Source organism: Pseudophryne corroboree, chromosome 1 (genome assembly GCF_028390025.1).
Source record: "Pseudophryne corroboree isolate aPseCor3 chromosome 1, aPseCor3.hap2, whole genome shotgun sequence".
Classification (NCBI taxonomy): Eukaryota; Metazoa; Chordata; class Amphibia; order Anura; family Myobatrachidae; genus Pseudophryne; species Pseudophryne corroboree.
In genome coordinates, this window is record NC_086444.1 from 373,811,168 (window position 1) to 373,825,301 (window position 14,134).

The 14,134-nt window shown below is 42.5% G+C and overlaps 2 protein-coding genes across 7 annotated transcripts in view; one reads left to right on the plus strand and one right to left on the minus strand.

The window, feature by feature from the left end:
- Positions 1-636: 636 nt before the first annotated feature.
- On the minus strand, positions 637-11,877 carry RNF185 (ring finger protein 185). 6 transcript variants are annotated; one of them, XM_063913100.1, is made up of 9 exons: positions 9,981-10,067; positions 6,229-6,321; positions 5,900-5,947; positions 5,599-5,817; positions 5,018-5,036; positions 3,932-4,044; positions 3,755-3,809; positions 2,030-2,147; positions 637-1,521 (listed from the first exon to the last, which is right to left on the minus strand). In XM_063913100.1, exons 4-9 carry the CDS (start codon positions 5,766-5,768, stop codon positions 1,424-1,426), a joined length of 573 nt encoding a protein of 190 aa, XP_063769170.1. In that variant the 5' UTR covers positions 5,769-5,817; positions 5,900-5,947; positions 6,229-6,321; positions 9,981-10,067; the 3' UTR covers positions 637-1,423. The 6 variants fall into 6 exon arrangements, with proteins under 6 accessions (XP_063769170.1, XP_063769173.1, XP_063769168.1 ...); XM_063913103.1 differs by lacking the exons at positions 6,229-6,321; positions 9,981-10,067 and adding an exon at positions 11,861-11,877; XM_063913098.1 differs by lacking the exon at positions 6,229-6,321 and having other exon boundaries at positions 9,981-10,071.
- The window catches only part of C1H12orf43 (chromosome 1 C12orf43 homolog), a 108,344-nt gene continuing 104,278 nt past the window's right edge, over positions 10,069-14,134 (plus strand). Inside the window, exon 1 of the mRNA XM_063913097.1 lies at positions 10,069-10,229. Within this exon, the coding sequence (XP_063769167.1) occupies positions 10,124-10,229 (106 nt within the window). The 5' untranslated portion in view covers positions 10,069-10,123. The remainder of the gene's footprint in view (positions 10,230-14,134) is intronic.

The following is a 14,134-nucleotide window of genomic DNA, read 5'->3' on the forward strand; positions in this document are numbered from 1 at the left end:
TAACTACAAACCAAAATTACCTGACTTTTTGTTCTCCAATTACGGAAACAGAAAACATGCAGCGTTCTGTATTGAACGGGTACCTGTCAGGACACCCATTAACTATTTGCCCTGCTTGAACATGTAGCAAACTAATTGTTTACAGCATGATCAGGTACAGTTTCCTAGTGTTCCCTATTCCAAGAGACTGGCATGCAGTTTGATGAACAAAGCTGCAACTATTAAACATAGCTGCAAAAATAGAAAAAGAAAAGAAGATAAATGACGGGCACTCTAAGAATAAGATTTTTACAAATGGAGATATTATTATGGAAAGAGAAATAAACATCCCATATGCCTTAAAACAGGCTTTGCTATATGTGCTTCTGTGCCATGCAGTTATACTTCAGCTGAAAATAGGAGTCCCTTAGTGGTCCTCAGGTTGACCTCCCCCAGTAGAAGATCAGTTTATAACATAATGCATGTTATTTTGAATTATACAACCGATACACCTTTATATCAAGTTATTCCCCCTAGCCATCTAAACAAAAAGGTTTTGATTCCATTATAGACATATTAATCATAACAGCAAGATCTAGTACAACTAAAACGATAAACATTACACACAAGAAAAAGAAATGCAGGAACACCAAAATATATCTTAAAATTAGCATTTAATCCCAGTGAATTATTAAAATCTCATAAAATTGAGGAATCATCAACGTTCAACTCCACCCCAAGTCCAAAAAACAAAGAATATATATACAGACTGCCTGGCATCCTCCTCCTGGAGCCCAGGTGTAGGCCTTCGTGCATGTTGGATAAAAATTAATTATCGCTTCATCTGGTGCTCTTCACACGTTGTCTTTGTATACTTCCTTTCAGTACGTAGTGCATCACAAACCATAGACCTTATGACTTGAATTTCTTTTCCCCCCTCTACCTCTTCTTACTTTACACCATGTTTTCAGCTCTTTACCATGTTTTGGTACAAACATGATGAACTGTACCTTCCCACCTATGTGCCATTTGTTTTCTGTCCTTGTGGACTGTTTTTTTGGGCAGGGTTTTCTTCTCCACATGTTTTGTTTTTTGACAGATCATTTTCTGTGTTGCCTTGCTCATTTATCCAGTACTTCCTTACACTGCTCCCCACCAAATGATGGTACGATGACATTTCTCTTGTGCAGTACATTTCTGCTGTCTGTCCTATCTTGCACTGAAACTGCTCCTCCATAGCCGTTAATACTATTGTGCTTCTCTTTCTCTTCTAACAGTCATAAGCCCTCATTCTTCTAATCTAAAGGGCAATGACTTGAGAGTAGCACTTGAGAGGCCTGGGATGGATAAGGGGTAAAGTCCAGAATATTATATTGCAGGGATTGGAATATAATCTGTAAAGGTTGCCCAATCCTTAACGCCATCAGAGGGCAATTGAAGATTTTCAGGCAATCAGCAGCCAAAACATTATGACCAAGGCAACAAAGAGGAAAAGACGAGACAGGAACTGTTCATCCACATACTGAGGGGTTCCAGGGACAGCTGCAAAGTAAAAAAGGTGAGGTTAGGAATGACTGCATACAATACAACAGTAATAGGGAAAAATGTAATTGTTCTTTGGGAGTCCGTACGTAATGGGGGCTCGACGGGTTATATTCAATTGTTCTGCAGATGGGCAGTAGCGCCGCAAGCACCCATTGCTTATAACGCTTGTTGTGTCCAAATGCACCTATCAGGTTTGAAGTGTAGAATGGCTAAACCTGTGCAAAGTATTAGGCGCATTGCCAAAATGGCGGTTGGAGCACCCAAAAGTCCAACTTTTGGCAAATTTCTGCTCACCACCTTAGGATGGCACAAGCAGAAATAAGGACACCCGTGACACTCACACCCATCAGCAAGGCAACTGAATAGCTCCTGTCTAGCACCCAATACTTACAGGTACCCAAAAACAATTGAATTCCCCCTTAGCCTTGTAACAGGGAAGGGAAACTACTTCATCAGGTAGATTACAGTCTAAAGGGTGAAATAGAGAACATGTATTTTAGGATACCTGGTGGAGGGCGACCATCATTGATGTTAAAAGCTGTAGCAAACATTCCAAACGGAAATGCTCCAATTCCAAAAGACATCTGGAAGCCGCCATCTCCAAACCCAAACCCTTGGAAACCCTGCAAAAGGTTATATGGTCTTAAGAACAGATTTATCACATGGCTTAAAAAGTATATTGTCTCTCCTCAAATAGTACTACATATTGATTTGCCTAGTAACTTTAGTGTTAATATTATATTATATTATTACTTGCAATATGAAGAAACCAAAAAGGTTTCTGTTCAAAGTCCTATAATATTGATATAAGCACTGATAAGACCACTTAAAATTTGTAAATTTCTGTACACATTCCTTTATTGCTATGATAATACATTCAACATCATTGTTAAACTTATTTGTAGCCTCCAGATTTAAAGCATTTTTTATTATTTTATTTTTAACAGGCAAATTCAGGTTGGTTTTGTCTCTAAAATAAATAAATACATTTCTGCTTTGAATGTTGAGGCGTCATCGCCAAAATCTCCCTGCTGCTCAAAATTTGCAGGCTATTACATTTGGGCATCTGTCATACATAGAGTACACATTAGAAATGATCTAACCAAATTTCTGGACGTTTACTGGTCTATTCATGAAGAAGTGAAAAGTGTGGAGAAGTGAGGCAGTGGAGACCAATCAGCTTCTACATATAATTTTTAGAATGCACTTTATAAATGTTACCTCAACACTGATTGGTTGCCATGGGCAACTTCTCCACACGCTCACTTCTCCAATCTTTTCACTGCTTTATGAATAGACCCCTAGATAACATAACATTAAACACAAAGAAAAGCACCCAAAAAATAATAATATAATGATTGAGTAAAAAAAATTAAAAATGAAGCATCTAATCGAAAACATAACTATAGAGGCTTAAGTCTTACTGATATAGGTCCACAAGGATATTGCACTTATCTCTTCTTAGCTCAGCAATCACATAGGCTACTCCTCTGTAAAGGCCCACACACATCTGACCCCCGTTGAGGGAAATTCTTTATTTTAAATATCACCAATTTGCTGATCCTGACTGTTTTCGGCCAGAATTCGGGAATCAAGATTTTTTAAACATGTTTAATATTCCTGATTCCCCAACTAGGAAACCTGGGGGACCAGTAAATAGCACCAATACGTTATGTATGGGGACCTCAAGACATCAAAAACAGCTCATAGCATTGTGCAACAATGTAGCACTCAATACATGACCATTGAAGAAAAAAAGTCTTATGCACAAAAATTAAATAATACCCACAAGAGAGCACAATTCTTAAAATGATGGGAGCCTTTTCCTCATGTTTTTGCTTGGTTATAATGAAATAAAGATTGAGGAAGTTACAATAGTGGCAGGTAGTTACTAAGAATGAACTAGAAAACTAAACGTGTATAAACTACTGTTACTAGGTGGTACACAGTAGAAAATCAAAGTACTCTAGCTGAGACATACGGAAGAGATGTATTAGAATCTGTAAGAGCAGGAAATGGCCAATCACAGATTTAGAAATAAAGACAATGTCAGGAAGCACTGTATGGCTCATTTAATATTGTTATTGGTTAATTAAGTTTTTCTCATGGGAAACTCGTTATGTTATAACCTAGAATCCCCAAGAGCCTATACAGAATTACAGATCAGAAGCAATCATTTCATCATGTGACACACATTGTGCAACCCTTTAAACCCTCACCCTTCACTCACCCCTCTGTTCTCAGGTTCTGGTCTCTGTCCTTGAGGCCGTGGGGGGGTTTTCTCACTAAGAAGAACATGGTTGAATTACATCAGAATAATTGTAGCATACATTTATAATACAAGAACACTGTTCAGATAAATACAAAATATATAAAACCCACAGACACAAGCAAATTTTACACTTACCGAGGGTCTTCTTGCCCTGTACTCCCTCTTCCATACAAAGGTATTACTTTATCACGGCTGATTCCAGCTTTGCACACAGGACACACCTGCCGATTAGGCCGTGTTTCTAACCACTGAAGAGAAGAAATTACAATTAATGAATACAGCTACATCAATACACAGATACCTACAAACAATTAGGGGGGTGATTCAATTGTTGGTCGCTCCCATCTAAACTGTACGCGGGCGATGCAATTCAGTTTCAGCCCTGATGCTACACTTATCGCGGAATTCTGATCACATCCTCCTGAGGCGCAAGTAGAAATCTGTGTAAAGTAGGTCTTTGAGGCAGGTTGCAAGTGCCAGGTAGGGTAGCCAATCCTGGGCCATTCTTTTCAATCCCGGGATACGGGATTAAAAAAAACGATCTATCCGAGGATTCCAGGGATACCTGGGATTGGGTTGCTGGTTTTAAAATTAATTAAATTATTCAATGCACCTCCACAATAACTCACCATCCACTCTGGGCAGATGGGACAGTTTGCGGAGCTGTCAGCAGTTTCTGGGCTGCGATCGGCAAAATGAGCTGCAGATGTGGGTGCGGCTGGTGTCCCATGGACGCTCCAATCCCGAGATTCAATCCCGGACAATTTTAAGCCAAAATCCCTTGATCCTGCCACTCCCGATCCTGGGATTGGCCACCCTAGTGCCAGACAATTAGCATGGGAGAAGGTGTGCAACGTAGCTAATCACTGCAGTATCGTGCAAGAAAAGGGGCTGGTCACGCAAACAAACTGAATAGCTACCGTGCAGTTTAGACGGGAGCTACAAACAAACGAATCACCTCTAGAGAATATAGTGAAACACAATACGAATAGTATAGCTCAATTATTACGTGCCCCTTGATAGAGACAGACAGATAATTATCTAGATCCATGTCTGTATATATTTTACACACACACACATCTAACACATTTAATTAATAACCTATGAAAAAAAAAATTGTAGGTTGCACTCACAACATTGGGGGAAAACAAAGAACAAAGAAGAACAACAGAAAAACAAATCTTGTGCATGTAAAACACGGAGCAAAAATACACAACTTACCTGATGCAAACACGGCCAGCTGGAGGAATAAAAAGAGAAAATGTTATGTAAATGCTGGAGGGAAAAAAAAAAAAAAAAATGGGAAAAATAAAAACGGTCACAGTATTTCTTTTCTTCAGCTACACAGTGGATTTATTTAAAACATCCAAAATACTGACAGATGTTAGTCAAATAAAAGCCGATTTGTGTAATGTACTTGCACTTTTAACCAGCAAACACCTACATTTTTATTTACCAATAACATAGTAGACAAATCAAGGCATTTCAGCAGAATAAACAATGCATGGATATAATTAATGATCTATATGCAAGACTTCTAATTTGGAGTATACAAGACTAAAAAATGACCTACGAAATGGACTTAAAGTATGATCTATGAATTGAATTTGAACACTAGAAAATACTTTTGTCTTTATAGTTTAAGCTACGTGCATACAGAAAGTTAAATTACCTATTTAACTAAAAGTAAAAGTAATTTATCTTGAAAAAACAATAAATGGCTTTTATTTTCAGTTTAGCACATTGAACAAATATAGCAGCTCGTGTGTTAGGTTTGAAAAAATCGCTCGTCAGGTCCTTACCAAAAAAGATGACCACACAAGCTAATTACTGCATCCTTGGCTGTATCCAAGCAAATGTTGCACTCAAATGTACTGTCCCCGCTGCTCCCTTCTCCATTACTACTTCCACTTGCTCCTCCAGGGCTTGAATTTTCTGCCGAGGCAGAGGTAGTTGGACCTGCACTTGCCATTGTAGCCAGGACTCCACAGACGGTAGATAAATAAGTTGAAACAACAGGCCTAACAGACAAAAGAGGAGACAATGAAGCAAAACATGTATATATACTAAAATAGGCTAATCCCAAAAGCTATGTAGACTTACCAAAATTATAATGGATCTTTGCTATGTAATACTCTTTCAGGGAACTGGCTGCAAGGAAAGTCACAGTCACTTAGTGTCAGAGAAAGTGGAGACTAAGCTATAAGTGTATGTGTTGCATTTTCACTCTGTTACATCATGTCCCCAAAGAATAAACGGATGATAGGAGAAAAAGCAGCACGGAATAGCTTACACAGCAAAAGGAGCCCAAATGGGTCTGAAGAAGTGGAAAAGGAGAAATGGGAGGGGTGACGTAGATCATAATTTAACAAGACTAGCCAGAGAATGCAGAATAGACTGTCTATCCCTGCTGTTGAGATAATCCCTCTCACCTGTCTGGTCCGCCCCCCTGTGTACACAGGTTACTTTACTAATCCCCAATCCATAGGGACCACCCTCACAGCTGTCATGCAGTTTCAGAGACCCTATCAAAGAATAGATGCATGCATGTAGCACATAATTTAGATATAGCATTTAAACAAGTGGAATTGCAGCATTTACACATCACTGCTCTACAGACTACAAAATCATACATCTGAAGTTACCTGTTGTGCTTTAAATGCCAGATTTAATATATAGCATCTAAAGGGGGGTACTCACGGAGAGTTCCATGCTTAAAATCTAAGCAATCTGACTAGATTGTGTGTAGCCCCCTCAGCGTTAGCGATGCGCGGCCCCGCACATCGCTATCGCTGCTGCTAGATTGGCCTGCATGCAGGCTCAATCTAGCAGGTCGCTGGGTGAAATGAGCGGCCCCTGTCCTCCCCCCGCATCGCTCAGCACACATCGCGCTGTGCTGAGCGGCGGGAGAGATGTGTGCTGAGCGGTTCGCTCAGCACACATCTCTCCCGTGTATACCCCCCTTAATATTGTGAAATTTAACTAATTCATTTATGTGAGTAATAAAGGGTTTGGTATACAAGATTTACAATGTCTAGGTTGACAGTCATTAGGTCGACCCTATATGGTCGATATACATTAAGATGACACTGACAAAACGTTGACATGTATTAGGTCAACACTGAAAAATGGTTGACACATGAAAAGGCCAACAAGGGAAATGGTCAACACAGCTTTTTTTAAAATGTTGGTGTCGTTTTCACCGTCAGAGCATAGGGAATCCCAATTAGTGTCCCGTGTCCCTTGCATAGCTTGCTTCGCTCACCATGCTGTGGCAAAAGTTACTATTCCCAATTGTAGTCCATGTGGAAGGTAAAGTTTGAAAAAGGTGTAAAAATAAATGCCAAAAAACCTTAAGTTGTGTCGACCATTTGAACCTGTCGACTTTTTCCAGTGTTGGCCTAATGTATGACGACCATATGGGGTTGACTTAGACATTGTCTGTCTCTACACTGGAACCCAGTAATAAAGCAGCAGGTGTCTATAGAAAGGGCTTTACTGAGGTAGTTTAATTACTGAAGTAGTTTTAACACCACCAATAGCAGGGGAGAGAATAAGCAAAAAGTGTTTGACCCACTCCAACTGAGGTATGGGTCGCTGGGTCGACAGTCATTAGGTCGACCACTATTGGTCGACAGTCATTAGGTCAACAGGTCAACATTAGTTTTTTTTACTTTTTTTGGTATCGTTTTCTTTGTAAAGTGACGGGGAACCCCAATTAGTGCACCGTGTTCCCTCGCATGGCTCGCTTGGCACAGGTTACCGTTCCCAATTGTAGTCCACGTGGATCGTAAAGTATGAAATAGTCCAAAAAACGTAAAAAAACATTTGAAAACTCATGCCGACCTTTTGAACTGTCAACCTAATGACCGTATACCCTCCAACTGAATCGGTTATATTGGAGCAGGCCCAGCCACAGGATCACACACGCAGTGTTTTAAACTTTCATTACAAGCTGTCAAAAGACTGCACTCTCCCATCTGTGATTAAGTAGCATATTTATTAATTATGGGATTTTAGACCAGATAATTTATTATCCCAGCAACACTAAATGATGTATTGCAGGGATGTACAATTAAGCACACTGCGATGTATAAAAGTAAAGTGATCACTTTACTTGGGTCAGGGCCATCCACACAGACACTTATGGGAGCTGTTTGTTGGATCGAAATGGGATCACAGGAAATATTTTGGGGGTAAACCTGAAGTTTACATATATCCCCTGAAAACAGGCATTTCTGGTAATATCCTACACGTTTCCTTTGATAAATAGGCCCTAAAACACTATAAAAATAAGGAATGCACACTTTTTAAGGTGGAAAACTATTGTCTGCTACAATGGTCAGTGATGCAAAAAAGAAATTATCAGTACAGAAACATACATAAGTCAAAAGATTTCTCTTCTAATTAAAGTACGACATTTTCTTACTTTAAAGCACAGCTATGTCAGGAGATAAATGGCTTTAAGACACTAATGACCACAGGCCAATATTGCAGTGCGACTGGTGAGTGTCCACTAGCATCACTAGGGTGGGTGTCACCTAGTGTGCCTACTTACCATGTCACCCCCATGCGGTGTGAAAGAGGTAATAGAGTCTCCATACACAAGTTCATATAATTGTGCTTTCAGACTGGAAAATGCTAATTACTTATAATAATGGTCTGGACTGAACAATGAAGGGAGAAACTACAGGTGCCTGGTGAAGCTAATGACAGGCATAGCTGGACACAGGTAAGTACACTCACTAGGGGTATTGTAGATGGCGCATTGTTGTAAATTCTGTCACCAGCAAGGGCCACATCAGGGGGTGATCACATGCCACTGCTCATCTGACGTGGAACTACATATGCCAGCATACCCTGCCATGGTACATGTCACAGTGAAAGGCAGCCTTAAGTATGTAGTTCCATAGCAAATGGGGTGTTTTATCGCGATCAGCGAAATAAAACAATGGGCGCCCAAACTACTGCACATCGCCCAGTCTAAAGGTGCATACACACGGTGCGATTTGTGCTTACGATTTTGACTATATAGCCAAAATCACAAATCGCACCATCTGTATGCACTTGCAATGCCGATGTGCGGTCCTGCGGGATCAGCATCGCAAGGAAATATAGTGTGTGCAGGCAGTGTCGATACGGACTACATCGGAGGTTCATGCCTCTTGGCAGTTTCTAGTAAATATCGTCTGTTAGCCAGAATTGCACCGTGTGTACGCACTTTTTAGTGATGGGCGATATGCTATTCTGGGCACCCATTTAACAATTGAATCGGTCCCAACTCTTCTTCGTGTGTACAATAAACTGTTGGCAGACATCGGACATAGGTCCATATCATACTGCACTTTCCGAACGATATAAAAATGATGTGACCATTATAGCTTGTGAGGCACATACTACATTAGGAGTAAATCCAACCAACCGTTGGGCCCTGGTACCATGGACACACTACACAATTATCGGTCCTGACAGGTATAGCCACGTCAGGACAAGAACCGCAGTAATGTGTAGCCAGCTTCAGAATTTCATTCCCCAATGTGTCCATACAAAAGGGTTCAAAATGAAAACCTCAGCCCTAAATAACCTGGCAGAGAATGAAATCAGCTTCAGCCTCACATACACATAGGTCCCAAGAAGCGGTTCTGGTGTTGACATCTATGTAATTAACTTAAGGCAAAAATAGCTTTATCCCTATATCAGCACAATACCTGCTGGACCCACTGAAAGTTAGATACCAGCCACTTTTAAGCACCCTGTACTAGCTACTATGGCTCTAATAGTAATCCGTCTGGCAGGGTATTCTGAGACTTCTAGTTCCAAAAGCTATAAACTGCATAATAAGCAGGAAGACAGATTCAGGGATATGTCATAAACTGCAGCAGCAGCAGCAAACATACATTATTCCTAAAGAGATGATTGCTGAGAGCACTGATTATAATCCATAATGCACCGGACGCAAGCAGCTGAGGAACCCGCACAGGAACTCCGCCCCCGGGTCACTGCTGGTACAGTCACCTGTGTGCAGCGGAGTCAACCGCCCGTACAGGTAACAGCTGTCACCAGACCCTGGGCTATGGGGCACCCCAGGCGGGGGCACAGAGGCAGCAGCTGCGGGCATACCATGAGCATTCATTTCGCCGACACCCACAGACCACCAACACCGCAGTGTATCAACTCCACTCACCTTCACTAAACCCAAATCCACCATCACCCAGCTGGCCCTCCGCTCACAGACACCTAGAGGCGAGAGCCAGCCCTCACACGTCACTGCCGGCCTAGTAAGCACTACTACACCAGGCAGGCGGCGCTGGTAACACGTCACGCAAGATGGCGGCGCCCAGGAGCTCCCAGCAAGGCAGCAGAGACGCTGAGGATAGTAGCAGCGGGGAAGAAGAACTGGAACGTTTCCGAGAGGCAGCCTGGCAGCCGCCTGGTGAGAGCAGGGATAGACTTAAAAAAATGCTTTGGGACCTACATGGTGACTTTCTACTTAGTAACAGTGGTTTTCCTCCTAGGACTCTCACAGTCCATGTTTTCCTGGTGATCTGTAGCATGTATCAGGAAAGAATGCAGCAACATTTTTCAAAATGTGACCCTTAGTAGTATATATGCAATTAGCCCTGCATCTTATTGTTGCCGCTGACCAATTAAATTGACAGTTAATATTCTGCACATAAATTACTAGAGAATGCACTTTTCCTCATAGGCTCAGGAGCTGCAAGAAAAAGTCAGCAAATAAATAAATCTCTGCTAATTGACACCCATTAGATTCCAAATTTTGGGTGGGATTTACTAATGCTGCGGACTATATTCCTCCACAATTCGCAATGATACTTATCGCATATGTGATCAGAATCGCAAAGCTTTCCCCACTTGGTAAAACTCACACCTGATTGAATATGCTCCTTATACCCCTTTCAGGTTAAAAAACCATGACGCACCCGGGATTGTGGACACGGGTCCAACCTGGATGCGTCCCAGCTGAGACCCCTTTAAGACAGATGGCTTGACCCTGCTTATTCCTTGGCTGGAGATGTCACTGCACACAGCTGTAGCGCTGCAAGCACCTGCTCTTCCTATGCTGTATACGGGTACTGGGTCAGATCGACCAGCGTAACCCGTTTACCCTGAGTCTTACCCACGTCCTTCCCAGGAAAACCTTTCTTGCTAGCAAAGTTGGATTCCCAGGTCACTGGGTAGAGCTGTTTCCACTGACTAAAATTCTGAGTTGAGTGTATTCACATTCATTTCATCGTGACCCTGCCATTGACATTTCACGTGGGAAGTTGGCTATAGCTAGGCTTACCATTACTATCCCTTTAAACTAGAAATGTGCGGCTGGCACTTTTCATGTTTTGGTGTTGGCTTGGTTTTGCCAAAACCACCCTTTCGTGTTTTGGTTTTGGATCTGGATGATTTTTGGAAAAAAAACATAAAAACAGCTAAAATCACAGAATTTGGAGGTAATTTTGCTCCTACGGTATTATTAACCCCAATAACATTCATGTCCACTCATTTCCAGTCTATTCTGAATGCCTCACAATATTGTTTTTAGGCCTAAAAGTTGCACCGAGGTGGCTGTATGACTAAGCTAAGTGACCCAAGTGTGCGGCACAAACACCTGGCCCATCTAGGAGTGGCACTGCAGTTGCAGACAAGATGGCACTATTCAAAAACTAGTCCCCAAACAGCACATGATGCAAAGTAGAAAAAGAAGGGCAATTAGGTAGCTGGATGGCTAAGCTAAGCGACACAAGTGTGCGTCACAAACACCAATAGCACTAGTATTATACGCCAGTAACACTGAATATATGGCAGCAGAGGACACCACCACTGTGACTGGTCACTGGACTGATGCTGCACAAGAGAGACACTACCCCTAGTCTGATGAAAGACAACACAACAAAACTGCAAGGGACTTATACAGCAGCCAGCAGCACTGGGAACATATAGCAGCAGAGGACACCAACACTGTGACTATCTGGACTGATGCAGCATAAGACACTGACTACACTGGACTGAGCAGCACAAGACAGCACTAGAATCGTCACCCCACTTTCCCACCTCCACACAGACACTGAGGACGGAGACACGTTCTCTTACTACACTCTCCGAGACTGGAGTGAAAATGGCAGTGACCCGCGGCTCCTTATATGGAATCCAAATCCCGCGAGAATCCGACAGCGGGATGATGACGTTTTGCCTTGTTCTGGTTTCCGAGTCAGGCAGGAAAACCCGAGCCTGACTCGTAACCGGACTCGAATGGTAAAGTCCGGTAGGGTTCAGTTCTCAGAGAACCGAACCCGCTCATCCCTACCTTAAACCGGGACACTCCTGAACTACACAAGTTATGTGGCTGATTAAAACCAGGTGAAATGCAGACTTGAATTTAGCCAGCTACAGAACCTGTGTAATTCACGAGTCTCCCAGGTTAAAGGGATAGTATGGTAAGCTTAACGATAGTGGATGTTCACTGCTGGACTTGAACACGTTTCTGGGCATATGGGAGAACCACAAGAGACTTGCTAGCCTATTGAGCTGGCATTCTGTTTTTGACACAAATTAAAATTATAAATATATAATTCATGGCATAAATATGCTGGATATCAATCTGTTATGGACAGCATGTGACTCATACACGTCATTGTACCCACCACATACTGCCCTCACACACTATACCTTGTGCCCACCACATACCATGCCTACTGTATAAAAACTTGTGCTTAGCCAAAATTGTTAACACAGTGCGGCCCTTTGTTCTTCATATGCAGTGTTTGGGCTCATTCCCACCACATGTTTGGGCTCATTCCCACCACACAAAGAACCATGACCACATTACCTTCCCTATAGTAATACAAGATTTGTGTTTGAAGCCCTGCTTCTCTCATCCGCATGGCCAAGGCTGTGACTTGGTGAATGGCTGGGTTGTTAATGGGTTTGGTGTGTGCTTGCTTAGACTTTGTTGCAGAAACTAGTGTATCTGACTTACAGCTGGGTAAGTGGTTAGTCTGGTAACCGGTCTTTAGGTTGACACTCATTAGGTCGACATGAGTTTTTCACAATATTTTTTTACATTTTTTGAACTTTTTCATACTTTACGATCCACGTGAACTACGATTAGGAATAGTATCCTGTGCCGAGCGCATCGGCAGCAGAGCGAGGCAATACGGTGCACTAATTGGGGTTCCCGGACTGTGTCAATTTATTTCAGGTGTTGACCTAGTCACAGTCGACCAATAGTGGTTGACTTAATGACTGTCGACCCTACGATCCACACCCGTTAGTCTTTGCTCCGTGGTACACACTGGTGAGTAGAGCCTATACTATGCGGAGGACAGTGAAATTACAGGCATTCCCCCCCCCCACCTGATTTACTAATTTCAAGTCATGATTCTGCCGACATGTTGCAAATTATCAATGCTGGCTCAGTTGGTCAGTTAACAGGCTTATGTTAATTGAAGTGTTTGTTGCACTAACAGGGGAGAGTAGCCCAAGTGAGAGATTCGCTTTAGTGATAATGCAAACTGACAGTGCTGTTCATCATGACGTTTATATGTAAAGCTCACCTAGTATATTCAAGAGATAGTATTTGTGTTTGCATAGTGTTTTTTTTTCTTTTTTCTTTTCTAGTATGTCTGAGAAGTGTTGTTTAGAGATTCCAAAATTCCAAATTGCTATAATTATACTAACCCCTAGTGGGCACTGGTATGCACTCACTTATACCCCTTTCACACCGCCAATGCCGGATCCCACCCGGGAACTGGAAACGGGTCCTTCCCGGGTGGGATCCGGCATTGGACGCTGCTGCTGGATTTGCCCAACCCGGCAATATGCCGGGCGGGTTGCCATAACGGCAGGGGACGGAGCCAGCTGCGGGGGCTGCGCTGGGAGACGAGATCCTCTCCACGCCGCCTCTCCCTGTTGTAGTGAACGGGTCGCATCGACCCGGGAGCCCGTTTATGCTGCCACTGACCCGGTATTCAACCCGGGAATAACACTGCTTTACTCCCGAGTTGAATTACTAGGTCAAGCGACCCGGGATTTCGACTATGGCGCTTTCACACCGCACGCTGACCCGTGCATATTGCCGGGTCGATACCGGGTTATTTGTGCGGTGTGAAAGGGGTATTAGAGGGCCATATGTACTAAGCCTTGAAAAGTGATAAATTGCATGGTGATAAAGTACCAACCAACCAGTCATTTTATCTGTCATTTTTCAAACCCAGCCTGTAACATGGAAATTAGGAGCTGATTGGGGCTGGTACTTTATCACCGTGAAATGTATCACTTTTCAAGGCTTAATACATCTCCCCCATGACAAGCTACCAGCTGGTATGT

Coding starts and splice junctions, on each gene's coding strand:
- RNF185 (XM_063913103.1), bottom strand. CDS start 5,768: ATGGCAAGTGCAGGTCCAACTACCTCTGCCTCGGCAGAAAATTCAAGC. Junction 3,810..3,931: donor ACAGGGCAAGAAGACCCTCG/GTAAGTGTAAAA, acceptor TGTTCTTCTTAG/TGAGAAAACCCCCCCACGGC. Junction 1,522..2,029: donor TGATGGTCGCCCTCCACCAG/GTATCCTAAAAT, acceptor TTTACTTTGCAG/CTGTCCCTGGAACCCCTCAG.